Here is a 27802-nt window from a genome sequence, read left to right on the forward strand (position 1 = left end):
CGTATAGAGCGCGGAAAGATTAGGCTGTTGAAAATGCCACTGCGTACGTGCGCTGCAATTAATCTACTATTGTCCTCACGATCCCTATGAGAACGATAGGTAGTTGTAGTATACTGGTGGATTCATAATTTAAAGTTGATTCATGAAACTTTGTAAGATGTCTTTCTATGCCTCTTCAAGTGTGCCTATTCGGTGTGTAACGAGGCGATTCTTACAGTGACCGAAATATAGTATTGTGAAATAGAATCATACCTCACATCGACATCCGTTATAAGTGTATCGTACTGTTTGTAACAGTGCTTGGTTTTCCTCTGAAGAAAAAGAATCAGTACCGCAGGTTTTGGGATGCGGTTCGACTGAACATTATTGTTTTATCAGTACAAATATTATATTCGCACTTTTAAAACGTTTATAAAAGTGTAACAAATGAAGAGCTTGTGTTAAGTTTAGGGCCTACACAAGAGGTGCTCATAGAATCTGCAATACGATACATCTACATCTCTACATTAAACTGTCTACTGCAGTTCGTTGTCGTACAAGGTAGTGTTCTTAGTTTTGTAACTTAACTGCAGCCTTGTACTGAAACGGCTCGGATCCGTAACTAAAATATATGCCCGAACATTTTTGTAACGATTGTTACACATGGTCCGTAAAATTTATGACAAAGGCAGTGAGAAATCCCTCGAGTTGCTTCGTTTCGAAAAAGTTCTTGCACCCCTGACTTCTCTACACCACATCTACTTCACTGCCAATCACGTGTTCTTATATGTTAATGACATTCCTTTAAACATCGTCACAGTCCTTGGCACAGTTATCACAATGTAAAGTGCACGAGATAGCTAAAAGATAACGGAACTGTGAGACATGTTTTCGTAACAGCCCTTCTCATTATCGGTGTTTGTAAAGAACAGAGGAAGGGCAAAGATCTTTCAAACGTAAATACAACAGAACAAAGACAGTTCTACAATCAGCTGATTTTGCTTACGCCAAGTTGTTTACCTTTTTCTTATTGGCTATTGCCCTTCAGTCAGTCGATTCGATTGGTCGCTGAGTATCAGTCTAGCAGACAGCATTTACAAACATAGTGTTTTTCGCACTTGTACTCCTTGTGGTGTATTGTAAATCGTGTTTAGTCGCATTTAATTTTCCGCTTTGTGCACGAGTGAAATATTAGTAGTTTACGTTTATGCACGCTATTCATAAATTCGTCGTTATTACATTACGAACTTGTTAACTGTCTATTGAAGTAACATTAGGGAATGACACACACAGTGATCATCACATTATTGTTTTACGTCGCTGTCACGTTGGCCACAGCGCACAGCATCAGTAATGAGTCTGTACTGCCTATAATTCTTGGTATGTAGTGTTACGAATTAATTTCCTGTGCCGTACAACGTTTTTGTGTTACCGTATACGTACCAAGGACAAAATTCATTAGCAGTAAGAATTTATTTTTGAACTTGTGTTTTCAAAAACAACTAAGAATTTTGTTTCTGTTACTGTTAAGTGTATGGTGTTATTGTTGAATGTTCTGCGTACAGTGAAGTTGTTGTAGCGTAGCTGCTCTACCTTAAAGTAGGCTGGAATTTTATTCATTTTCTTCATGGATGTAATGTACAATAACACAGACTTAATGCCACTTTATTTGAATAGAAATGTGTGTTATTTTTATCAAATTTAAAAACCAAAATTTTTGGGCGCTTGTAAAGACAATGCTGCTGCTGCTTACATTATTGGTACTTCTGCACAAATCATGTGTACTGCTGAAAGAATATGATTTATTCTTGATTTGTTTGATGAATTTCTCCTATTGGTCCCTGCTGATACATCTTACAGTCTAATATGCAGTTATATTTGCAGTAAAGTCTTTCAGCCATCCAACACTGAACTTTGCTACATGTATTACAACACCCTAACATATGGACTGACATATACTGCTATACTGACTCAAAACTGAGAGACATTTGGATTGGAGTTTGTAATAGAACTATGGCCCATGTTTTTCATATGAATAACCTAACATTGACTGGTTGTAAATGGCGATGATAATTGTCTAGAAATGCACTGAACTATTTTTCCCTAGTTAACATGTCCGAGACTCTGATGTTACTGTATGCTTGTGGTATCTCATGATGAATACAGAAGCTGGAAACAATCTCAGCAATGTTTAAAATGACCTTCATAATTAGTATTTAATACATCTTATTAAAGTGGGAGTAATTTCTTCTTAGACCCCAAAGGAAGCTTTGTTTGCTTCTTATACAGCAAGAGTACACTATACATTAGTCACCATTGATATTTGTGCAAGCAGTAAGGAACAAAAATGTTCCACCATTCAACATCTGATAAAGACTAATGGCCTGTTCATTAATGTTTCATACATTCGCATTGTGTTTTGTATAAAACACTAAAGTAGAGCTTTCAGGAATGTGGAATGATTTTTATATATAACTATGAAACCACAGCAGGCTACTTCTGCATAGAATATTAGCACCAGATCATAACTATTATTAATCTACTCCCTAGTAATTATGAAAATTACTTATAGATTAATTATGTACGTGTTTGTATAGTAGGAGAAAAACAGTTGTTTTGAAAAAAATCACCATTGTCCTGTATATCGTACTACACGGCACTCTTATTTAAGTATCCAAATGAAATATAACATTTATGTTGAGTTGTCAGTGTGCCAGAAAATACAGTGGGGTAGTTGCTGCACGTAATTGTGCAAAGCAGAATGCAAAGAAAGTATTGTGAAATGACAAAAATATAACACGCAGGATTCAGGTGTTAAAAAGTAATTGCATTGTCTTCTTTCCACTTATTACCGAATCATTAATGGTGTCATAAATGACTGTGTTGTTGTCCATTTCTGACCCATATCTGCATATATTTATGTGTGTGTAGTTTACCGTAAATTATTTAAAAATGTTGACTTTGTTAACTGTTTCATGAAAAACTTTGCAGTTCCTGGGGATGGAGGAAGTCAACTGGAAGCTAAGTTGCACAAACCTGCAGTTGTTCACTATTTGTGTGAAAAGACGACAAATGATTTCTTCAGCTTGTGGTTGAACTTGGAGCTGCTTGTCCCTGTAATTATAGACTGTTGGGTAAGCAGATAATTGTGTTGAGGAAGGAGGGAAATAGTAATTTTATTTATTTAACTATGTTGTAACAATTATTGCATAATGTAATGGTAAACATTGACCCAGTAAAAAGATGGAAATATAGTTTTAGGGTATTTTGTATGATTTGCTGTAAATGTATTTATTTGATAATACCTTCCAGATAGATAACATGAAACTTGTGTACAACAATCAGACAAGAACAACTTCAAACTCTGATGGTGTAGAAATCCGAATTCCAGGATTTGGAAATTCAACTACTGTGGAATGGATAGATCCAAGCATGGCATCTGAAGGAGCTTATTTTAAGGACATTGCAAACACATTAGTACCCCTTGGATATGAAAGAAATATATCAATAAGAGGTGCCCCTTATGATTTCAGAAAGGCTCCTAGTAAGTGATTTTATCAGCATTATTTATTTTTCTGCAATGTAATGCAAAGTAATGTTCTTTTTTCTCTCTTTATTGCAGACGAAAATCAACAGTACTTTGTAGATCTCAAAAAGCTGGTTGAAGAGACATATGGATTAAATGGAAACAAACAAGTTATATTTTTGGCTCATAGCATGGGAGCATTGATGACATTGCACTTTCTGCAAATGCAAACACAGAGTTGGAAAGACAAACATATTCGTGCTTTGGTTACTCTTTCTGGGGCTTGGGGAGGCTCACTCAAAGCCTTGAAAGTTTATATGGTCGGTACGTGAATTGTAGATGGTATTTATAACTTTAGTTTACTCTGATATGTCCTTTTGATTGTCATGAAGAAAAATGCTGAAAGACTGAAAATATATTTGAGAAAAATGATAATAATGTAATGCATACGTAAATGAATGCTGAAGTGTGTAATTAACATGTTCATTGTTGAGAAATATGCAATATCAAAATATTCCATGTTGTCAGTTGGAACAGTTTCTCTGTCCATTCATTCAGAATGAAAACATCACAGCTGTCATGCCAATCACTGTTTGCAATGAGCTACTCGCTCTCCCAAAGGGGTGTTGCCTTCATTTTGTGTGGGTTGCCCGTGGAAAGGGTGGGGTCTAGCAGTGAATTAGTGATATGTATAGAAATCACGGGGGAAGGGAAACAAGTTCAGCAAAGATGTGGAGTATGACTAAAGGAGCAGTTTGTAGAACAAAAGGATATTAGAGGATACAGTTACATTTTATGCATAGCAGATTGCACAAATATAAGAAAAATCGTAAATCTGACACAAAATTTACGCTATATATGCTGAAAATTGGATTTTTTAAGGTGCCTTTTCTATCATTTTGACAGCATGTCATCTGCAAAGTAGTCATGGAAAAATTTGTGTTTTTGAAATACTTTTTCTGTGGGTAGTGGTCGTGTGTGTTACTGTACATTTTTCCATCGTGTTGTGCATATCTGATGGATCTCTCTCTCTCTCTCTCTCTCTCTCTCTCTCTCTCTCTCTCTCTCTCTGTTGTTACTGAGTGCGCTGATTTTGCATATAAATTTCACTCTCAACTATTTTTTTCTGTTTGTGGATATTTTACACAGAATGAGAGTTAAGCAAGCGCTTGAGTCTTCTTAATGACTGAGAGGCACTATGTTATTGTTGCAGCTCACTTGTTCACAGTTTTGCTTCTTTTCAGTGGGGCACTAATTTTTAATGTTTCATGAGAAGTTTGTGGTGTCTCCACAGTGTTTGTTTGATAACTGTGTTTTGTGTGGGGAAAGTGTCGTCGTATTATTTAGTGTTACACAGTGTTGCATTTCCATTCAACACTTTCTTTCCTTGTATCACTGTTTTTTGTAAATGGTAGATCTCCTCTATTGAAAATTTTTGATATAGACTTTATCTTTCTTTGAGGATCTTAAGAGCAGTCTGAATGTTGTTTGGTTGGTGGGTTTCTTGCACGAGATGGTCTGTAAAAGTGGTTGAAGATTAAGGTGAAGGATAAGAAAAAGTGAGATCATTGACATAATACTATGGATTATGAGGAAATTGAATCTATTGCCAAAGAAAAGCTAGTTATGTATCTGCTTACAATAAACCTGTTTCAAAGCTAATGACACACTTGTGCTACAGAACAAGAGCGATCATCTTACTGAAGAAAATGCTGATGATGTGGTGACTGTGATCAGCAACAGACACTTTGCTTTTCCTGATTGCCTTCACATAGAGAAGTAGACAGCCATTGTTGCCGTTTTGGAACCTGTTAAGATCTCATTGCCTCACCAACTGGTCCCATCTGTAAGGAAGCTGCGAAAAGTCATCATAAGGAGCTCCTCAGCCTTTTCTCTTACAAGGGAACACCCCCATCGAACCCCCCTCAGATTTAGTTATAAGTTAACACAGTGGATAGGCCTTGAAAAACTGAACACAGGTCAATCGAGAAAACAGGAAGAAGTTGTGTGGAACTACGAAAAAAATAAGCAAATTATAAAAACTGAGTAGTCCATGCGCAAGATAAGCAACATCAAGGATAATGTGAGCCAAGGAGCACCGTGGTCCCGTGGTTAGCGTGATCAGCTGCGGAGCGAGAGGTCCTTGGTTCAAGTCTTCCCTCGAGTGAAAAGTTTAATTTTTTATTTTCAGACCATTATTATCCGTCCATCCGATCCGAAGTAACTGCGCCGTAGTATGGGGACGTTACACCTAAACGGAAAAATTTGAAAACATTAAAAACATATGTTTTGACAGAGCACAGGGAAAACTGTGCACCTGTGAAACTGTTTCATTCATTTGTTGCAGTTTATGTGACAAAATTGGGCAAGGTAGAAGAATCTTTTTACCCATTCGCGAAGTGTACAAGTTAGGTGGGTCGACAACATATTCCTGTCATATGACGCACATGCCGTTGCCAGTGTCGTATAGAATACATCAGACGTGTTTTTCTGTCGAGGAATCAGTTGACCTATGACCTTGCGATGAAATGTTTTCGGTTCCCATTAGAGAGGCACGTCCTTTCGTCTACTAATCGCACGGTTTTGCGGTGCGGTCGCAAAACACAGACACTAAACTTATTACAGTGAACAGAGACGTCAATGAACGAACGGACAGATCATAACTTTGCGAAAATAAAGAGAGTAAACTTTTCACTCGAGGGAAGACTTGAACCAAGGACCTCTCATTCCACAGCTGCTCACGCTAACTACGGGACCACGGTGCTCTTGAGCTCGTACTATCCTTGATGTTGCATATCTTACGCATGGACTACTCAGTTTGTATATTTTGCTTATTATTTCATAGTTCCACACAACTTCTTCCTGTTTTCTCGATCGATCTGTGTTCAGTTTTTCAAGGCCTATCCACTGTGCCAGCTTATAACTAAATCCCGGGGGGATGCAATGGGTAGGTTCCCTTGTTAGTAGCAAAGGCTTACCATATTTACTGGAATCTAAGCCGCACTTTTTTTCCGGTTTTTGTAATCCAAAAAACCGCCTGCGGCTTAGAATCAAGTGCAAAGTAACCGGAATTTCTGAAAAACGTTGGTAGGTGCCGCCACAACTAACTTCTGCCGTCGAATATATGTATCACTACACAGGCATGCTTTGCAGGCGCAAAGATAAATACTGGCGCCAAAATCTATGCGTCAGTAAATAAATTAAAAGAAAAGGTAGAAGAATGTAAACATTATGCCATGTATTCTTTCGTGTTTGCTGCTCTCTCATTTAAATCCTGTCTGCCTAATAAACTATGAAGCTAGAATGAGACAGCAGCAAACGCGGAAGAATGTACATATCATGTCATGTTTATATTCGTATTATTCTTATGCTAAATAGTGATACAGTCAGAAATGAAGCATGGCAACTGACTAGATTTTTAAATCTAAGATGACTCTGATTTCTGTGCAGAATGTAATGTACTAAAGAGGTGTCTGCAAAGATTTTCAAATGGAGAAAAACTTTTGCTAAACTCTCGTTCAGAACATCTTCTGTCATACACAGTCTATTATTTGGTTCTTTTTGATCATTATCAAAGAAAGCAGCAGTGTAAGTAACAACTAATAGCAGTCTCTTGCCATTGTGTCGCTAATGAGACAATTCCTCTCTCTCTCTCTCTCTCTCTCTCTCTCTCTCTCTCTCTCTCTCTCTCTCTCTCTCTTTTTTTTTTTTTTTATTCTAAGCCTCGGTAGCATGCACAAAAAGCAAGTCACACTGCGAGCGGCAACAGCTCGTAAACGCTCATTATCAGAATGCAACAAACAGTGCTTGAAACAGTACAATAATGTATTTTCAGCTTAGAGTGACATAAACACCTATAACAAAGAGAATGGCACTTATCAGATCAAAGCAAAATAAGCAATCGATTCAAACCAGACAAAGCACGTGAAAAAGGAAGGGTACCCATATAAATACCGACAGAGTGGCTGACACATAGCAATGGCTACTTGGCAAAGCTTAACTGTTAAGCTTATGACTCGAACCGAACTACTGTAGCTGTATCTTCATCCATTCGACCTCAATTGTGTTTCATGTTACAATGGACCAACTTTGTTTCGATTTGGAGGGGCGGTCTAATACTTTTCTCTCCCCTTGAATTTCGAGTCTCAAATTTCAGGTGCGGCTTAGATTCGGGAAAATTTGTTTTCCTTGATTTCGAGTCTCATTTTTAAGGTGCGGCTTAGATTAGAGTACGGCTTAGGTTCGAGTAAATACGGTAGTGCTATAGGACTGTGCTACAATCTGTCCCAGGAATGATGTGTTTGAAAAGCTCATTAATTTAGGGGACTTTTTGTACAGGAACAGCTTCTTGTCTGCTGTTAGGTTCCCTTTCTGTTCTCTGACTTGCGCAGGTGCTGGTCAGTAGGCAGGACCAACAGATTTGCATTCTAGTAATCACTCTGTAGAGTAGATGACTTCAGTGATCAAACAGAAGCTTCAATTATGGATGCTTAGAAGGCCTGATGTGTCAATTATATAGTTGTATCATATTGACAGTGTTGTTCACAGTGCCACTGATGCCTTCCGACCAAGTTTTGTAATGTCAAGAGACAGCCTATTTTTGGTGGATTGAAGAAAGCCATTCAGCAATTAGTGTGGGTGGAGAGGCTGATTCTACAGTATTTTAAATTTAGCCTATTAACCCATTAACATACTGACTTTTTACTAGTTATGTATGTTTCAAAAAATAGTGTTTGTTATTAATGAAAAATTTTCTTTAGTGGCAGACACTACAGACGGGTATAGAAAGAAAGCTTCTGAAGCTCAAAGGAATGAGTTAAAATTTTTTGAAGATCACCTGTACTAAAGTCCTAAGTATACTTGAGCACTGCCCTTTGACTAAAGTATTCTGAAACTTGATCATTTTTTAGTTTCTGTGAACCATGTATTTCACAATGGTTTTCTGTGAACAGAAATCTTGGAGGAGCTGGCTGGACCACATTAAATGAATTTATCACATACTGTGAGCAAGCACTTGTCTGGCATCTGACAAACTGTCGTTACTATCGGTCTCTGGTGAAGTAATACCACATTTTTCTTAACTTTCTGAGCCACTAATTCTGTGTCAGACTCAGGATCTCTATAGCCATCCATTTTTGGAAGCACTAGGCAACAATAGATGACAGAGGCTGAAAGTCTCTGTTTTGTTGTAGAGTATCCCAAGCTGCACACAGTAAAGACAGTCTGGTGGCAACCACCTCAACCAAAAAATGACTACCAGGCTAGAAATGTAGGACTGTATGCACTCCAATGGCTGAATATGTAACTGTCAGCACTGAAACAAATGTAGGAAGGGTCCCCCCCCCCCCCTCCCCCCCGGCTATGCTTGTGATATGAAGTTTGGCAAAATAATAAAAATGAGATAACTTGGGATTTTATGTTACTGGTTTAACTAAATGGCAGAATGGCCTTGCTCATTAATCCAGTGATAACTAAAATGTGACATCTCATTAGAAAAAGCAAGAAAATATCTTGAAAGAATTCATGAATTTCATTAAACATTTCACATAGCTACATTGTACAAGGAATCAGTAAGAGGGATTTTGGGCAAGGACAATATACTTATTTGGTGAATAATTTGAGTAAAACAGACCACTCACTGAATAGAAGAAGCGTTGGCTCTTTGACAGGCACACACAAAAGAGAATGACAATTTTGTTAACTTTCAGTATAAATCCTTTGATGAGCTGGATTACAAGGCATACAGAATCCAGCATTTTAAAGAGAATGGAAACATACCATCAGACTTTATAAGTGAACAGCACCAGATAAATCTGATTAAAAACAGTCTTGGGTGCAAAATAACAATTAATTAATGATGTGTTTCATCCTTTTGGGGTATCATTAGGTTATGTGGTATTCTGCAAATAAGCATTCATCAAAAATCATGTGAGACAGGGCATGGACATTACATATGCCAGCATCCACAGATGCAGAAACACGACCATGCTTACAAATCAGAACAATGTGGCATCCGCATAAACTGTAGTAATTTCCTCTGTTTTTAGAAACGTGTATGCCACATTTGTACAGATTTGTAAGCATCATCCTATTTTTGCACTTCTACACCTGTAGTTACTTGCATTTTTTTTGATGAAATCTTATTTTCAGAATACTGTGTAATCTGATGGTGCCCAAAAGGGTTAAATGGTTTATTAAATAATAATTTTACAACCAAGACTGTTTTTTTTTAAAATAATTTGTAACAATTGCTGTATCAGCCAGACGGTGGAGTGGAAATGATTCTTGGATAAATGCGAGAACTATTTTTCAATTATCTCACAGCTCATGCATCCAAATACAGTAGTAGACCAGACTAACATACAAAAGGAGGGAATTGAGAAACTGTTAAATGACAATCAGCTTGACTTCTGAAAAGGTAAAGGCACCAGAGAAGCAATTCTGATGTTCACTTGCAAATGGGAGCAAGACCCAAGAAAGACAAATCAAGAGAATTTCATTGGATTTGTTGATCTCCAAAAAGTGTTTGACAATCTAATGTGGTGTAGGATGTTTGAAATCTTTGGGAAATGCAATAGGGAAAGACAAGTAATACATGAAATTTGTAAGAAGATAGAGGAATGAAAGGCCAAGAGAGAAATGCATGGATTAAAAAGGGAGAAAGATAGGCATACAGTTTTCCTCTTCTGTATTTCATTCTGTCTACTGATAAAGTAATTAAACAAAGGTTCAGAGCTGGAATTGAAATTCAGCATTAAAGGATATCAAAGGTAATATTTGCTGGTGACTGACAGTCATCCTCAGTGGAAATGAGGAAGAATTATAGGTCCTATTAATTATATATATGAGCTGCTGAGCGCAGAAGATGTATCAAGGGTAAACCAAAGAGTGATGAAATTTTGAGCAATAGCAGAAATAAGATTAGTGACAAACTTGATATCAAAATTTGGGACCACATATCAGATGAATTGAAAGCATGGTAGAGCAAGGATGACATAAGAAATGATTTTTGGAAGTCAAGAAATTCTACATCCACATGATTGATTTGATTCATGACTTTCAGCATGTCCTGGGAGAATAGTGTGGGTCACATTTTCCGTGAACAATGTTTACAGAAAACATGTTGGTTGGAACAAAGGAGTTCATCATGTTTGAGATATCTCATTATGTTTGAGCTCAGAATATGTTGTATGATCTGGCAATAGATAGATGCAGTGATATTAGATAATAGTTTTGTGAATAACTTTTGATACTCTTCTTGTATGTTAATATGGCCTTTGCTTCCTTTTAAGTAATGACCACAGATTTTTGTTGGAGGGATGTATTATGATTAATAGGGGCCAACTTGGCTACAGATTACATATAGAATCTGACAAGGATTCCATCGAGCCCTTGGGCCTTATTTCAGTCTTAGCAATATCAACTATTTTCAGTGTCAGTGTTACTAATTACAAGCATATCACTCATCTTCACAGTGGTGTATTTAACTGTTGTAGTACCCCTGGCTCTTCCTGTAAATGAAAATTTAGCTCAACATCTTTGATTTTGCTTTGTTAGCATCAGTGTTTGCTTCTGTCATCCACAAGTGTCTGGACACTTAACTTTAGGGCCATTAACAGCCTTAACAGGTGACCAGAATTTCTTTGGGGTTTGTGAGAGGTCTTTCAGTAAGGTTCTGCCATTGTAGGCATTGGAGACTTCACATATTGCCCCATTGACACCCAAATATATTTCATTTAATATCTCTGTCTACAGCCATCTGCTTTCTTTTACATGTATTGTGCAATAGTCATTGCTACTGTAGTAGTTTCTGCACAAAAATTATACGTTGCTTTTTAAATTATTCTTCTAATCTTGAGGCACAGCCCCCCCCCCCCTCCTCTCTCTCTCTCTCTCTCTCTCTCTCACTCTCTCTCTCTCTCTCTAATCTAAATGTAATGAATACACTGTCCCCCCATTTACACTCTAACGAGAATGTAAGCATTATGTCAAAATAGTGGAATACTTTTTCATTACAAAAATTTTAAACAGCTATACACAGTGAAATTCAGGTAAGATTTTCACCTAAAATATTTCCAGAACATTTTCTTTTCACCCAGGTGAATGCTGAGAAAGTGTTCACTAAATGCTGAATAATCTCTTTTCATGGCTTTATTGATTACAGAGGTATCAGTATCAGCTTCACATGTTCAAATGGAACTATTGTAATTTTTGCTGCCAGTTCTGGAAGATAAGAATTCAATGGCATTTTAATCATCAAAATCTAGTAAGTAATTTCAAAGTAATTACAATATTTAGAGCTTAGGATTTATCTGCTTTGAACATGAAACATTTGCCTTATGTGAAAGACCATGATTCCTTAGTCATGTAAGGATAAATTGGATAAAGAGAAAACAGTGTGTTCCATCATTGCAATTCTGGTATAGAGCAGCACAGAAGAATTATAGCTTCCATTCTACCTGTGTTCACTTGCTGCTTAATTTGAAAAAGTAAATGTCTTTTACAAATCAGGAGAAACTAGATATGCTGCTTCATCATGGAGAATACAGAAGGAATACAAAGAGAACAACTGAGTTGTATGCAACAAGGTATTCAGACATTGTGTCCAACAAAAATGACAATTCAGTGAATGCCCCAACAATTGTCATTGGAAGGGCACTAGAATACAATGCAGGTCATAAGGAGCAAGCCTTAAACGAGCGAAGGGAATGAAAGATGTTCTGGCAGCTGTTGTTCGTAACCTGCGTGTTAGTCCCAGAGAAATTGTGAGTGCCTTTGGAATATGTCACCCGAGTGTTGTCTGCCAACTGGTTCCACCCATAGCATGTGTAATTTTGACAGCAGATTAACGAGTAGGACTGCCGAACACACATGAGATTCCATTGCTTGGTTATGATGTGATGTCAGGACAATAGGTTCTTTCTTCAAAGAATTCTCTTTAGTGATGAAGCTACCTTTGTAGATCATGGAAAGCTGAGTGTGAGAAGTATACATTATTGGGACACTGAGAATCTGTATGGCTGAGGCTGGTTGAACATTGGATGCAAGATTATTGGAGACTAAGTGATTGGTCATAACTTCATTGAAGAAATCATAACGGGTTAAATATTTCCACAATTTCTTACTGAGACACTTCTGCTCTCCTAGAGGAAGTACCGCTTGAAATATGTAGATGTTTGTGGTACTAATATGTTGGGTATCTTGCTCACTGTTATCTTATGGCTAGGAAAGCTTTCGCTCTGCTTTTCCTGGTTGGTGAATAGGATGTGAAGGCATTATCAGTTGGCATGCACATTCAAGTGACTTATATGCCACAAGCTTTTTTCACTGGGGTAAACTAAAAAATGAAAGCTGTGCAAAAGCTCCAATGACCCAAGAGGATTTAAATTATCTTGTTGTCGTAAAATATGCAATGATATTGACAGAACCTCTTCAGTGTGTCCAGAAGTCCTTGCACCAGGGACTGTGAATACATTTGAAAACACAAACTGAGTTGTGTTTATGACCTCATTCTTCTGTGACATCCATTTTATTGCTGTTGAAGGTACACTGCAGAATTGCGTGAGTGCGTCGTGGCATTACACACACAATGTGAAATTATTATTGTTGTTGTTGTTGTTGTTGTTATTTAACAGTCTTTATACTTTGTCTCTGTTCTACAAATCCGTTCAATTTTTGACATGAACCTTTCTTTCAAGGCATTGGTAGGAAAAAGTGTAGCACTGTTACTGTAGTCAACTGGCGAATACTCCTTAGATACCACATTACCCAAATGTGATTTACGTAAGTTTTGATTTAAATGTTTCTCCAGCATTCCATTTTTTTGAGTAGACACTGTTGGTTGTATCAAGTTGGGGTGCCCATCAGTCTGACACAATAGTTCTGCGTAACAGCATAAAGTTAAGCTTGAGAATGCTGTCAGTTTCATGTTCAAAACAGGTAAAACACAAGTTCTAAATACTGTAATTTCTCTGAAACTGCTAACTGGATTTTGAAGAGTGAGATATTGTTGAATTCGTATCATTCAGAACTGCAGTACTAGTAGAAGAAACTACTATAATTCCATTTGAAAAACAAAGTTAACATTGATATCTCTGCAATTAATGCAGTTATGAAAGGAGCTACATGTCATTTAGTGACGATTTTTTCACCAGAATTAAGATAACTTAAATGGGTAAGGAAATGTCTGAGGCGAGCAGCTTAGCTGAATTATCATGTATTAGCTGCTGACAACAAGAGAAGCCTCATCACGCCTCGGAACTGTTTTAGCTAACGATCAAAGAAGTATAACAGATATTTTGTAAAATATTGTGGTGGGGGAGATTTTAATGTGTTTTGGAATGTTTGATTCTTCATATGTTTTTTTGCTGGCTGTCAAGTGCACACAGGTACCTAGTAAGCTACTTCAGCTTTTATTTGGGATTTATTTAGCTTGTAATATATTTTAGGCCAGTAAATCTGTTTTTTGTCAGCGACGTCACTAATGCACACTTATGCAATGGCATAAAAGTCCTGTATTGTATTCCAACCCTTCCCCTAGTGTCTCATGAAGTGGAAGAAAGTTACACTGTTGACTGTGATCCATCTGTATGATGTGTAAGTTAAGCCCAATGGATGTATTTTTGGATAATTTTTCAGACGTAGTTCTGTTTTCTTACGTAATTTTTCACATTTTTTGCACCACCGTGGATCCTTGCTCCTTCCATCTGCGTCAATACAGAAAAGTTTCCTTATCCCTAGCCAGATCCCAGTCCCACATGCTGTTCTTGCGTTGTTGCTTGACTCATGAAATCCCAAATTACTCATCTCTGGTTGCCACCCCTCCTTTCACAATGATTTCCACTTGTTCAGTTTCCGCCAGTTCTTAGCCCTCACCAACATAGTCCTGCAAAACCATATCAACCAAGCCCAGTCCTCCTTACACTACCTTCTCTCCATCCACAAAATTCTCCTGCTATGTAATCCCAAATTCCTGGAACCCCCATAACACACATTGAAACTCTTGCTCTGCAGGAACTTGAGCACCATGCACAACACCACCTCAGAAAGCTCTCCATCCTGCTCACTTCCTACTCCCACCTCAGAGTACCACTGTCCACCACTTCTACAACAACCTCCAAACCTCCCCCACGCCCCGTCATAGCTGACAAACCCTGTCTTGCAGACCTACTACACTTACCCCACCCTCCAAAACTCCCTCTCACCCCCACACAGAACCCAGAACCTAAACAGACCTGCAACACAGTTTGAACCTTTCCTCCAGAAGCCTTAGTCCCACAGAAACATCAGTCCTTTCCAAAAGCCTGATATTTGCCCCATTCCCAAATTCAACCATGTAGGCCTTTTCTTCTTCTCTCGGTCCCTACAGTAGAAACACTTTTTCGCCACCAATCAGACTCAACCAAAGACCAATATTGAACCTTGCCTAATTCAGTTCACTCCTCCATCCAACTGTGATCCAACCCCACTGCCTCAAAACCTCCCCCTGTTAACTTTCCAGAATTTCTTAACCTCGAACCTTGCCTCACCATCATTGCCCAAATCCCTCACCATGCAAACTAACCTTTCATCCGCAGAAAGAACCGCAATCCACCATCTAAAAACTGATCCCGTCCTTGTAATCCTACCTGCATACAAAGGCTCCACTACCGTTGTTTTGCACCGCAAGGATTACGTGGCAGAAGGACTCCGTCAGTTTTCAGATACTTCCATGTACAAACCATGCCACAGTGATCCCATTCCAGTCATCCAGCATGATATCCAGACACTACTCAAATCCTCAGGCCCATCCCAGAGCCTCTGCCCAAGTCCATCTCTCTACTTACCCCTACCACTCCCGCACTCCCACCTTCTAAAGTCCATAGACCCAACCAGCCAGAACGCCCCATTGTGGCTGTTTACTGTGCCCCCACTGAGAGAATCTCTGCTCTTGTAGACCAACACCTTCAACCTATTACCCGGAACCTATCCTCCTATATAAAATATACCTACCATTACCTCGACTGACTCTTCACAGTTCCTGTCCTTTTACCACACGGTGCCCTGCTCATCACTATTGATGCCACCTCCCTATACACTAACATTCCTAATGTCCATGGCCTTACTGCTCTCAAACATTACCTTTCCAGCCTATGGATTCCAAACCAACAACCTCATTCCTGGTCTCCATGACCAACTGTATCCTCACCCACATTTACTTCTCTTTTGAAGGCATTACCTACAAACAAATCTGCAGTACGGCTATGGGCACCCGAATGGCACCATCCTATGCTAACCTATTCATGGGCCATCTAGAGGAATCCTTCCTAAAAACCTAGATTCCTAAACCCCTCACCTGGCTCAGATTCAGTGATGACATCTTTGCTATCTGGATTGAAGGTAAGGACACCTTATTCACATTCCTCCAGAACCTCAACTACTTCTCCCCCATTTGCTTCACCTGGTCCTGCTCAACCCAACAAGCCACCTTCCTAGATGTTGACCTCCACCTCAGAGATGACTATTTCAGTACCTCCGTCCATATCAAACCTACTAACCACCGGCAATACCTCCACTTCGACAGCTGCCACCCATTCCGTACCAAGAAGTCCCTTCCGTACAGCCTAGCCACCCGTGGTCGTCACATCTGCAGTGACGAGCGGTCCCTCTCAAAATATACTGAGGGTCTCACTGAAGCCTTCACTGACCGTAATTATCCTCCCATCCTTGTACAAAAACAAATCTCCTGTGCCTTACCTTTCCAGTCTCCCTCCACCTCCCAAAGTCCCACAGTCCGGCCACAGAGGAGGATTCCCCTCGTAACTCTGTACCACCCGGGACTGGAGCAACTGAATTACATTCTCCCCCAGTGTTTCAATTACCTCTCGTCATGCCCTGAAATGAGAAATGTCCTGTCCACTATCCTTCTCACCCCTCCTACTGTGGTATTCCGCCGTCCACCGAACCTACACAATACACTTGTCCACCCTTACACAACCCCTGCTCCCAATCCCTTACCTCATGGCTCATACCCCTGTAATAGACCTAGATGCAAGACCTGCCCCATACATCCTCCTACCAACACCTACTCCAGTCCGGTCACTAACATCACCTATCGCATCAAAGGCAGTGCTACCTGTGAAGCCAGTCATGTGATTTACAAGCTAAGATGCAACCACTGTGCTGCATTCTATGTAGGCATGACAACCAACAAGCTGTCTGGCCACATGAATGGCCACCGACAAACTGTGGCCAAAAAAAAAGTTGACCACCCTGTTGCTGAACACGCTGCCAAACATGATATCCCTCATATCAATGACTGCTTCACAGCCTGTGCCATATGGATCCTTCCCACCAACACCAGGTTTTCTGAATTGCGCTGGTGGGAACTTTCCCTGCAATACATCCTACGTTCCCATAACCCTCCTGGCTTCAACCTTTGTTAGTCACTGTCCTCACCCATCCAGCCCCCTCCCTGTTCCAATTCCAGCACTACACAGCCATCTTTTCATTGCCACACCCAGTCCTTTAATTTCTTTTTATTTCTCTCCTTTCCGCTACTTACTCCCTCCCCCCTCCGCACCTTCTCTCCTGCCCTCCGTCTAAACTGCAATGCTTCACTGTCCGCCACTCCCACCATACTATCCCTCCCCCTCCCCGCCCCAGCCTCATCCCCACCCCCACCCAGTCACCACTCCCATCATTAACTGGTGCTGCTGCTCGCAGTGTGGTTTCAGTTCTCTGAGACTGCAGACGTGTGTGCAAGTTGCGTTTGCATGACTCTGTGTGTTATACACATCGGTTGTCAGACTGTTAGTTACAGTAGACCTCAAAATGGACTTCTGAATGTAGAGCATCATCATACTTTTTACACTGCAACGTACTTTCACTTCCTTTTCCTCAACGATTACAGTTCATCAGTTGATGCAATTGTTTCAAAGATGGAGTTAATTTGTTTTCTTTCAATTTTTGGGAATTTGTAATTATAATATATATATATATATATATATATATATATATATATATATATATATATATATATATATATATATATATATATATATATATAATTACAAAATAACAAATTCCCAAAAATATATATACTGCTGACAAAGGCCTTACTGGCCAAAAGCTATAATTGTGTGTATCTTTTTGTTGTGCCCATCACGACTCAGCATCTCCGCTATATGGTGAGTAGCAACTTTCCTTCTCTGATATTGTTGCATTCCACCCTGGATTTTCCATTGTTTGATTAGATGATGACTATTAATATGTGATCTTTTAGGCCTTCTCAGCATGATTGATTAATGGTGTGCTTTTGGATGCTTTGCTCAGCTGTTGTTTCCATTTTATGCACAACATTTTGATGAGTGATCCAACTGTCTTCTTCAGATGTTGTGAGTTTTGCTGTTACATGTACTCACTGCCTGGACTCAAACCAAATTGTTGGTTATGACAGCACAGTATACCACACAGAAGAAAGACTTGATTCTCACTAAAAAGTCCAAAATTTCCGTAGACATCATGAATGACTGATCGTAAACTTTTACTGATTAATCAAATTCTTCGGAAAACCGTTGTCACTCAGAATTAAGGAAAATGCCTAGAGCTGTGGATTATATGATGCCTCATCACAAGAGCTGGCCATGGACTCATCTCCTTCATGCAGAAAATTTCTTTCCTGGTACTAGAGCTTGTGAAGGATCTCTCCTTTGATTGGCCAAATATCACAGTACTATTCATATTTACATTTACATAACCCAGTACTCTTCCTCTTTGGACCAGTCCCACTTCTGAAATCAATATATATGAAATTACAAAATAACAAATTCCCAAAAATTGAAAGAAAACAAATTAACTCCATCTTTGAAACAATTGCATCAACTGATGAACTGTAATCGTTGAGGAAAAGGAAGTGAAAGTACGTTGCAGTGTAAAAAGTATGATGATGCTCTACATTCAGAAGTCCATTTTGAGGTCTACTGTAACTAACAGTCTGACAACCGATGTGTATAACAATAACTCTAGTTGATATTGATTGGCTCTGATTTGACAACAACCAGTAGCTTATTTAAATATGGTTTCATTGGGTTAATCATGTAAAAGACTAAAGAAAGCAGAATATTTCTAAAGTACCAGAAACTGGCTGCTTTGCAGTTTTTACTTTTCCTCACACCTCACATCAAGGGGCACACTTCAGTCTTAGCAATTTCAATTATTCATACTCCACATACATGTCGCATTCACTCCTTTGTTCATGTAAATATCACAACAAAAATTAAAATAATGTCAGACAAACTAATAGTAGCAGTCTAAAACTGAAACTGTTACATAAATTTTAGGCTTTTCTTCAAACTGTTGTTTACTCAGTAATTGAATAATCAAATATTTTGTCAAAGTTCTTCATTGATTACACAAAACATATTAACATGTCAGGAAGCTGTACATCATAGAACATAATAAATTCCACATTTTAGGTAATTTTTCACATTTTGCTAGTTATTTTAAATAATAAGCTTAGATTCCATATTTTTGCTAACGATCACCATTACAAAAGGCTTTGCAAAGTTTCATAACAGTTGTGTTATTAGAAATGTCTTTCATAATCCATTGTAATGCATGTAATAAATGTATCTTTGTTCAGTACAGTCCCTCTGCTTTGTCTGAAGAGCTGGCTGATTTACTTGTAACATATGTTAATCTCAGTGTGTTTGGAAGCACTCTCTAGGGCAATGACTTATTGGATGTGCCAAGAAAGCTTCTCTCAGATTGTCTACTGGTGATGAAGATTGCTACACCTCAGGTCTACTCTCAGCCCCTTGAAGAAAAAATGAAAAATTTATCAGAAAGTGCCAGCCTGCTAGAGAATTGAAATACAGTTCTGAAAGACTGAGAAGAAGATATTGAAGAAGTAAAGAAGGAAAAGAACTGATTACACCAAATATGTTACATGAAGTGGATGAATGCAGGAAATGGAAGAACAACAATTTTGTAAAAGGAGGGAACATGTAAAAACTGAATACTTTCACTTGTATGCATGTAAATTGACTTGTCCACTGTCTTAGGCATAAGCAGCAAAGTACAAAAGAACTGGAAAGGTTAACAGATCAATCTAGAGACAAATGGATGAAACATCAGCATGAGGAGAAACATTACCATACATAACAGCTAAGTATCTAACAAACAGAGAACCAAGATAAGTCAGCAAATGCATGCTTGAAAGAGATGGAAAGATGACAGCATGCATAGAAGAGAATAAACAGTTATGGAAGGATTATGTTGAAAAATTGAAGCACAAGGAGATAAACACAACTAAGATTGAAATGTGATGAAATGGAACATGGACCAAATACATTGAGGTGTGAAGTGGAGAAGGCTATTAAGGATCTCAGAAAGAGGAAATCAATGAGGTGAGATAAAAAAAAAAAAAAAAACATCTAAAGGCCTTGGGAAATGGAGCAATATCCATAGTGACTAACCTTATTAAGATATGTGATGAGGGTATGTGGTCAGAGGATTTGGTTAAAACTATTCTAGTCCCTATATCAAGGTATAAACCATCACATAATGCAAGGATTTCAGTATTGTTAATTTCATATGCCACATTACCAAGACCATGTGTAGCATTACTCAAAAGATTAGAAAGAAAAATTCATGAAAACATGGGGCAGTATCATTTTGCGTCCAGAAAAGAAGGGGCATGAGATGTCATTACTGGATGTTTTAGGATGATAGAATAAAGAATGATAGAAATTAACAAGGATATTGCCTGCAATGAAAAGTTATTGAAAGAAAGATTGCAGGAAAGGGAGACAGGAGGAGGAGGAGGAGGAGGAGGAGGAGGAGGAGGAGGAGAATTGGAAAGGTGGATGATATCAAAAACTAATGAAATTACCAATCACCATCTGTTGTAAGACAGATGTATCAATGCAGTAGTTTAGTTGTGAGCAAGGTGTTTTTATTTTTTGCTGCTTTGACTGATCCAAAACTTATGCTTGGAGAGAATAAAATATGCGTGTGGAAGATGTCAACAATGTTTGGTAAAAGAAGCCTTACAAGATGGTAATATTTTGATAGTGCATCCAACCTCATACTTCCGTTACTCTCCTCATATGTAACTCTTCATTTTCAGGTTTCTTTATTGTTGTTGTTGTTGTTATTGTTACTACTACTACTACTACTACTACTACTCTTACTCTTACTCTTGTTAAATACTGTTCTGTGTACTGTCTGCAGCACTTAGAGGCTGTTTCTTTATTGACTTAGAAAAATATCACATCAAGGAAACACAAAATTCAAAGATAGCTATCTAGCAAATTACTATGTGTGTAAAAAAATATCAAGGAGAAGGATGTAGATTTGTGCAGTTCACCTAACTTGTTTCATTTAAATACTAGTATTCTTCCATGTCAAGAAAATAATTGGTTCCTTCCTCTTTTGTTGTTAGATGTGAACTCGTACTGTATAGTTCACTCATTATCAGATAACAGACATGTACCCTTGAAAAATAATTTATAGGTATCCATCTTTTGACACATGCTTCTTTCTGATATTTTTTCCAGGTGACGACTTAGGATCGTATGTGTTGCGTGAAAGTGTGCTGAAAGAAGAACAAATAACCTCTCCAAGCCTGGCATGGTTGTTGCCTTCTACACTCTTTTGGCATCCTAATGAAATCTTAGTACAGACAGACAAGAAAAATTACACAGTTGAAGACTATAAAGCCTTTTTCAAGTAAGTTATTTAAAAATAGCATGAAGAAAATGATTTAGTTCCATTTGTTTCACATGGTATAATGGTCTAAATATCTCATTTTACAGGGACATCAGTTATCCTGTTGCTTGGGAAATGCGTAAGGATGTAGAAAAATACAGCTTGGAATTTCAAGCTCCAGGTGTAGAAGTTCATTGCTTACATGGTTATGGTGTTAACACCATTGAGAGGTAACTTCACAAATTGTATGATGTGTGATGCTTACTTTCATTAACTTAGTTTCAGTAACTTGTTATGAGGTGCTAGTTTTCTTTTCTTCTTAAACTTATTCATTTTTTATTAGTTAATAAAGTGATACAACTGCGAGAGGACCTATAGAAACTGGATGTAGGAGGAAATGTTTGTTCCTTAAGAATGGAACATTCCTTCACTAGTAGTGGAAGGCAAGATTGAGGGAAATGAGAAATATATTAGAAGCAAGGGAGGGGAGGTTACTCAAAATTATGTGACCTGTTTTATTGGTTGTTTGTTGTTGTGAGTTTGTTCTGTACAGCAACAGAGAAGTGGAGAAGTGAGAAAACTATGAATTTCATAAATTTGATTTGCATAAGACTAGAGCCAGGGGCATTGAAAGTAATGTATATGAAAATTGCAGTCTGAAAAAGGACAGCTAGCAAGCTGTTGATGATGAGCTCTGAATCATGCTTGATGAAGCACATAAAAAATTCCAAAGTTTTCTAACGTATACCAAATGTGAGGCAAAAAGTTGCATAAGAACAGTCTAAGTACAGGTGGCTCCTCATCTACATGGTTTACATCTGATGCCGTAATTTTTGTACTATCTCAAAACCTGCTTGAAGCAGGAATTGATAGTGTAAACAGTGTTAGTGGCTGGTGAGACAAATAAAACATTAAGAAAAAGCTCTGTTCTTATTTCAAACTTACCGTAATGAAATTATCAAGACCTTGTACCAAAGCATTGCATAATTCTGGTACCAAGAGGCTTATTGATGAGTAATGCACTTGAAAGATGTACTTTAAGCTTCTCTATGTATCACCAATAGCTGCCACCAAAGGATGAGTGTCAGTGGGATTGTAACTGGAATACACTCACTCGTATCTGTTTTAGCAGTTCTCAGATCAATTTCTTGTGTAAGATATTCAAAACTGTGTTTTGATATTGTGGTAAAATTCTGGAAAAGGTTTGTATGCGGCATCAGTTCACGAGTTAAATATTGTGAACCATTCTGCTTGCTTAAAGATCAATGCATGCACAAATCCCGATTTATCATGTTCATTCTAACTTTATTCCTTATGGTATGGAAGAACAGCAGAAGCCCTGTATCAGTTCATGTCTATCCATTTTGTGGCAGTGATGTGGCCCAATGTGAACACTTATGGCTTGAGAATTTATTGCCATAAATGGCGTGAGTCATATGGCAAAAATTTTGCTGGGCGACATTGTCAGGATATATGTCGGCAACATGCAATTTTTATGGCTCATGTAAACATACTTAAAGGATTTTTTGTCAAAGACATTCATGCACCTAATTCTTATGTACTGTGTATTTACAAGAGGTACTTATCCACTTGCAGTACAGAAGAAAAGGAAAAGTTCATTGAAATGCCCTTGTACTCTTGATGGGCTTATTTAGGTGGCTGTAATTATATGTACACTTTAGTGGTAATTTAAGTGTAATCATTTTGATGAAATAATCTACAGGTTGTGATTGCCACAGCATACATGACATTTTTAACATGACTATGTGCACTGCCTTAACATTTCCTTCCTTTGTATTTTTATTTTGGTAGAATATCGTCTCCAGATGCTGTGAACATGAGCATAATATTTTGTCCTATTATTGTGCAATTTTGAATAATTTCCATTGCTATTTTACAGAATCATAAAAACTCTAGAGAATAAACTAACTTATTTGAATTACTAGGAAATGATAAATTGCTACTCACCATGCAAATGACACGAACTGCAAACAGGCAAACTAAAAGACACTTACACATTAGCTTTTGGCCAAAGCCTTATTCAGAAAAGGACACACACACACACACACACACACACACACACACACACACACACACATTCACATTTATATATATTCATTCACACAAGCAAGCACATCTCTCACACATTCATGCACAAATGACTGCCATCTCAGGCAGCTAGGACCAGACTGCAACTGTCATGTGGAACAGAAACAGCAATCTGGAGGGGGTGGGGAAGAGGAAGGGATAGCAGGGTGCAGGTGGGGGCAGAGAAGTGTGCTGTCTGGCAGGGCTTGTGGGTACTAGATATCCAACAGGTACAACATCGGGTGGTTGTGGAACATTGAGGTGGGGAGAGGGGAGCAAAAAAGGAGAGGAGAAAGCAAGGAAAACACCATGGGCGGGTACGTTGGCAGAGAGCAGCACACAATGAGGATGAGGAGACAAGAATAGAGAGAGGTGATAGGACGGAGAGGGTAAACACTGTTTTGTGGAGGATGTCCGAATGGTCACTGCCAAACTGTGGCCAAGAGCAAAGTAGAACACCTTGTGGCACAAGATGCTGAACATAACATGCTGGATTTCAATGGGAGCTTCTCTACCCGGGTCATCTGCAACATCCCCTCCACCACCAGCTTTTCTGAACTGTACAGATGGGGGTTATCCTTAGAACACATTCTCTGCTCCCAGAATTATTCCGGCCTCAATCTGTGGTAACCTAATGTCTCCACACCCTCCACCCAACAGTTTCCATCTTCTCTGTCCTGTCACCTCCTCCCTATTATTGTCCCCTCACCGTCTTTGTGTGCCACCCTCTGCCAATGCACCAGCCCCTCTTTCCCCTTTCCTGCACCTCTCATTTTTCTCTCCCACCTTACCACTCCCATCCACATCCCACCTCCCCGCTCCAAAGCCTTCGGCAGCCTATTCCCTGCACATTCCAGTAGACAGCACTTTTATCTGCCCCCACCCATACACTGCTATCCCTTCCTCTTTCCCATCCTCTCCAGATTGCTGCTTCCATTCCATGTGACAGTTGCATTCCAGTCGGAGATGATGGTCATTTGTGCATGTATGCTTGCTTGTGTGAATGAATGTGTCTGTTTTTCCTTTTTTGAAGAAGGCTTTGGCTGAAAGCTAGTGTGTGTCTTTTTGTTGCACCTGTCTGCAACTCAATGTGTCATCTTTATGGAGAGTAGCAATCTATCTTTTCCTTATACTTTCAATATTCTAATCTATAGTTTCCATTGTATTATTTGAATTATTAAAATAAGTTAGTTTATCAACTGCAATCTAATACACCCTAATGCTACATAACATTAAATTAGCTGAAACTGAGTAATTAAAGTTTTCTGAAATTATTTTTTTGTTCATATAGTGTTTTTAATCATCATGATTAGTATGGTAGTATTAGAAATAAAATTAAAAAGAAGAACTGCGAAGGTTAGTTGCCATTCCAATCAAAAGTACATTGTTTAATATACATTAATACAAAGATGAGGTGACTTACCGAACAAAAACGCTGGCAGGTCGATAGACCACAAACAAACACAAACATACACACAAAATTCAAGCTTTCGCAACAAATTGTTGCCTCATCAGGAAAGAGGGAAGGAGAGGGGAAGACGAAAGGAAGTGGGTTTTAAAGGAGAGGGTAAGGAGTCATTCCAATCCCGGGAGCGGAAAGACTTACCTTAGGGGGAAAAAAGGACTAAGGTAAGTCTTTCCGCTCCCGGGATTGGAATGACTCCTTACCCTCTCCTTTAAAACCCACTTCCTTTCGTCTTCCCCTCTCCTTCCCTCTTTCCTGATGAGGCAACAATTTGTTGCGAAAGCTTGAATTTTGTGTGTATGTTTGTGTTTGTTTGTGGTCTATCGACCTGCCAGCGTTTTTGTTCGGTAAGTCACCTCATCTTTGTATTTATATAAAATTTTTCCCACGTGGAATGTTTCCTTCCATTATATTGTTTAATATACAGTCAGTTACACTTGAATTCTGGCCTGAGTTTTCTGACACATACAGGTTGTATCACTCTGTCTAACATGTGCTACAAATTGGATAAAAAAGTAATGATCCAAGTTTCTTCTAAGATTAAAGTTTACAATAGTCAAATACAGTCATAAAGTGTTGTCAGTGCCTAAACTATTTTTAACTGATCAAAGCTAACATGCAATGTGTCTGTGTGTTTTACTTATTGCTAGGGCTTGACATTACTTCTTTCTAATTCTCCTTGTCTGAGTTCTGAAATTATTGTTGCAATCTGCGTGCTATTAATAAAAAGTTTGGTAATCAAGATGCTATACTTATTTTTCAGGTTGGTGTATAAACCAGGAGGATTTCCTAGTGCATACCCTGACTTCTTATATGGTGATGGTGATGGAACAGTAAATAAACGCAGTTTGGAGGGCTGTCTCCATTGGCAAGGCAAGCAGAAACAAAAAGTATATCATCAGACTTTTCCAGGTGTGGATCATATGAATGTGTTAAGAGACATTCGTGTGCTTGGCTATCTGAAAAGTTTACTCAATAAATTATAGTTTTTGTACCATAGTGTAGTGTTTTGAATTTTTTTATTCTGTTGTAAGTAGAGACATGAGTAAATAGTATTTTGCGGTATAAAAGTACACCTGAGATTTCGTGCTGTACAAAAACTTTGATTGTTGCAAAGAGAACAGGGTTTCCATTTCTATCCACATGTGAACTTACATAAAAATCTCATAAAAAATATTCAAACTATTGTACATTAGAAAGTGAGCCTGAAGAAAAATTAACTTGTTAATGATTGATGAAACAGTAATTTTTGATAACTTGGTATTAGATATATATATATATATATATATATACAAGAAAAGGAGACATGGAATAAATACAGCAATGAGGGCTTACCGTATCTCCAAAGGAATAAAAACTGATCTGGCTAGAAACTGGTTGGTGATTGGGAACAAGGTCATCAACATTTTTTTTACATTCTAGTAGAACTGTTGGCTAGAAAGTACTGATAGATGAAATGACAGAAATGTAAAAATATTATAGGAATATTAATATATTACAATATTAGGGACACAAGAGACTGTAAGACGTACAGCAAGAACAGATTGAACAAATGCTTAGAGGTCTTGTGACAAGAAAAGTTTCAAAGGATAGTTGCCATTCCAGTGAAAGATACATTGCTTAATATTTGGTCAGTTAAACGTGTATTCTGGCATGATTTCCTGGTGTATGTGGGTTGTAACACTCCATCCAACATCTGCTGCATATTGGATATAAATCATTTTTCATTTTATAGCAGTATGCTCTGTCATTTCTCTTCTTAACAGAGCTTCATATTCTTATCGCTCAATGTTGTTGGAATAAATTTGCCCACTGTCAAATGAGAAGTCCTTCATTCTAGCAACTCATTCTTTGTAAAGAGAATAAAGTAGGAAAATAATTTCATAGTGTAATTCTTGAATTAAAAGCTTGTTAAAAACTCAGATCTATCTGCCTTGTGCCACAATGGATACACCAGTGCAGTATTCTTTATCTGGATTCTTCCCCCCCCCCCCTGCCCCCCCCTCCATTCTTGTGTATATTTGTAAAAGTTTTTTGTCATGAATTTTCAGAAGTTTTATGCTGTGGTATATTGTTAAATTTTTGGGGTCAATTCTAGTGTCCGATACCACCTGTCGGCTTTGACCAATGACGTAATGTGTGATGTTATTTTGTTTGTTCCGCAGATTGCTGTAGATGAACGTTAAATGATTTCTCTGGATTTCCCCGTTACGCACTTATATTAAAAATTCAATGTAGATTGTTTTGTTTTCATCTCAAAATTTGTTTTCGGCATCTTTTGTTAATGAAAGTAGTCGTGATTTATAAGGTCTTAATTTCTCACTCTGTTCGTTATGGATGAGTCAGTTGTTTTTACTGTGAAAATTCTACTTTAGAAAGTGAGTGACCGTAAATCAACTATAAAATGTTTGCAATCATTGGGTGTCACTGCTGAATTTAGCAAGTGCAGTGTCTGTGGAAATTACATGTTTTTGACGAAGGTTGGGTCATCACAAACTTCCGACAAATACATGTGGAAGTCCAGAAAAAATAACATATGGAGATCCATATGCAGGGGGACATGGTTCGAGAGATTGAGGCTGAATTTAGAAGTAATTGTCATGTTAACCTAATATTTTTGCTATGAATATTCTTGCAAATCTGCCATGCACGAAGCAGGGGTTTCGTATGGCACTGTAGTCGACTGGTTCTCATTTTGTAGAGAAGTCTGTGGGGAATTTATAAAGTATAGGGGGTCATTTGGGGGGCCAGGGGTTATAGTTGAGGTACAAGCCACATTTTGGAAAGAGAAAGTATGAAAGGGGGCCCGAGGTTTTTGGGCTTTGGGTTTTTAGAGTAGTAGTTTCTAGAGGAGACTGTGCTGATGTTGTTGCATTTAGGGTTGTACCAAATCAGAAAAAGGAAGTCTTGACTATCTTTAATAGAAGAATATGTTGAAGAAGTTTCTGTAGTCATGTCAGACGGGTTTGCTTCATACAAGGGGTTGGGTGAAAGGACTTATCATCATTTGGTTGTGAATCACAATATTCAATTTAAAGATTATAAGATGGGGG

The 27802-nt window shown here is 38.3% G+C and overlaps 1 protein-coding gene across 1 annotated transcript; it reads left to right on the plus strand.

Moving 5' to 3' along the window:
• Positions 1-1036: 1036 nt before the first annotated feature.
• On the plus strand, positions 1037-25937 carry LOC124777710 (phospholipase A2 group XV-like). The gene is made up of 7 exons (XM_047253207.1): positions 1037-1359; positions 2971-3113; positions 3292-3523; positions 3602-3829; positions 21046-21217; positions 21304-21426; positions 25513-25937. Exons 1-7 carry the CDS (start codon positions 1260-1262, stop codon positions 25733-25735), a joined length of 1221 nt encoding a protein of 406 aa, XP_047109163.1. The 5' UTR covers positions 1037-1259; the 3' UTR covers positions 25736-25937.
• The last annotated feature ends 1865 nt before the right edge of the window (positions 25938-27802 follow it).

The sequence above is a fragment of the Schistocerca piceifrons genome, chromosome 2 (assembly GCF_021461385.2).
Source record: "Schistocerca piceifrons isolate TAMUIC-IGC-003096 chromosome 2, iqSchPice1.1, whole genome shotgun sequence".
NCBI classification, from domain to species: Eukaryota; Metazoa; Arthropoda; class Insecta; order Orthoptera; family Acrididae; genus Schistocerca; species Schistocerca piceifrons.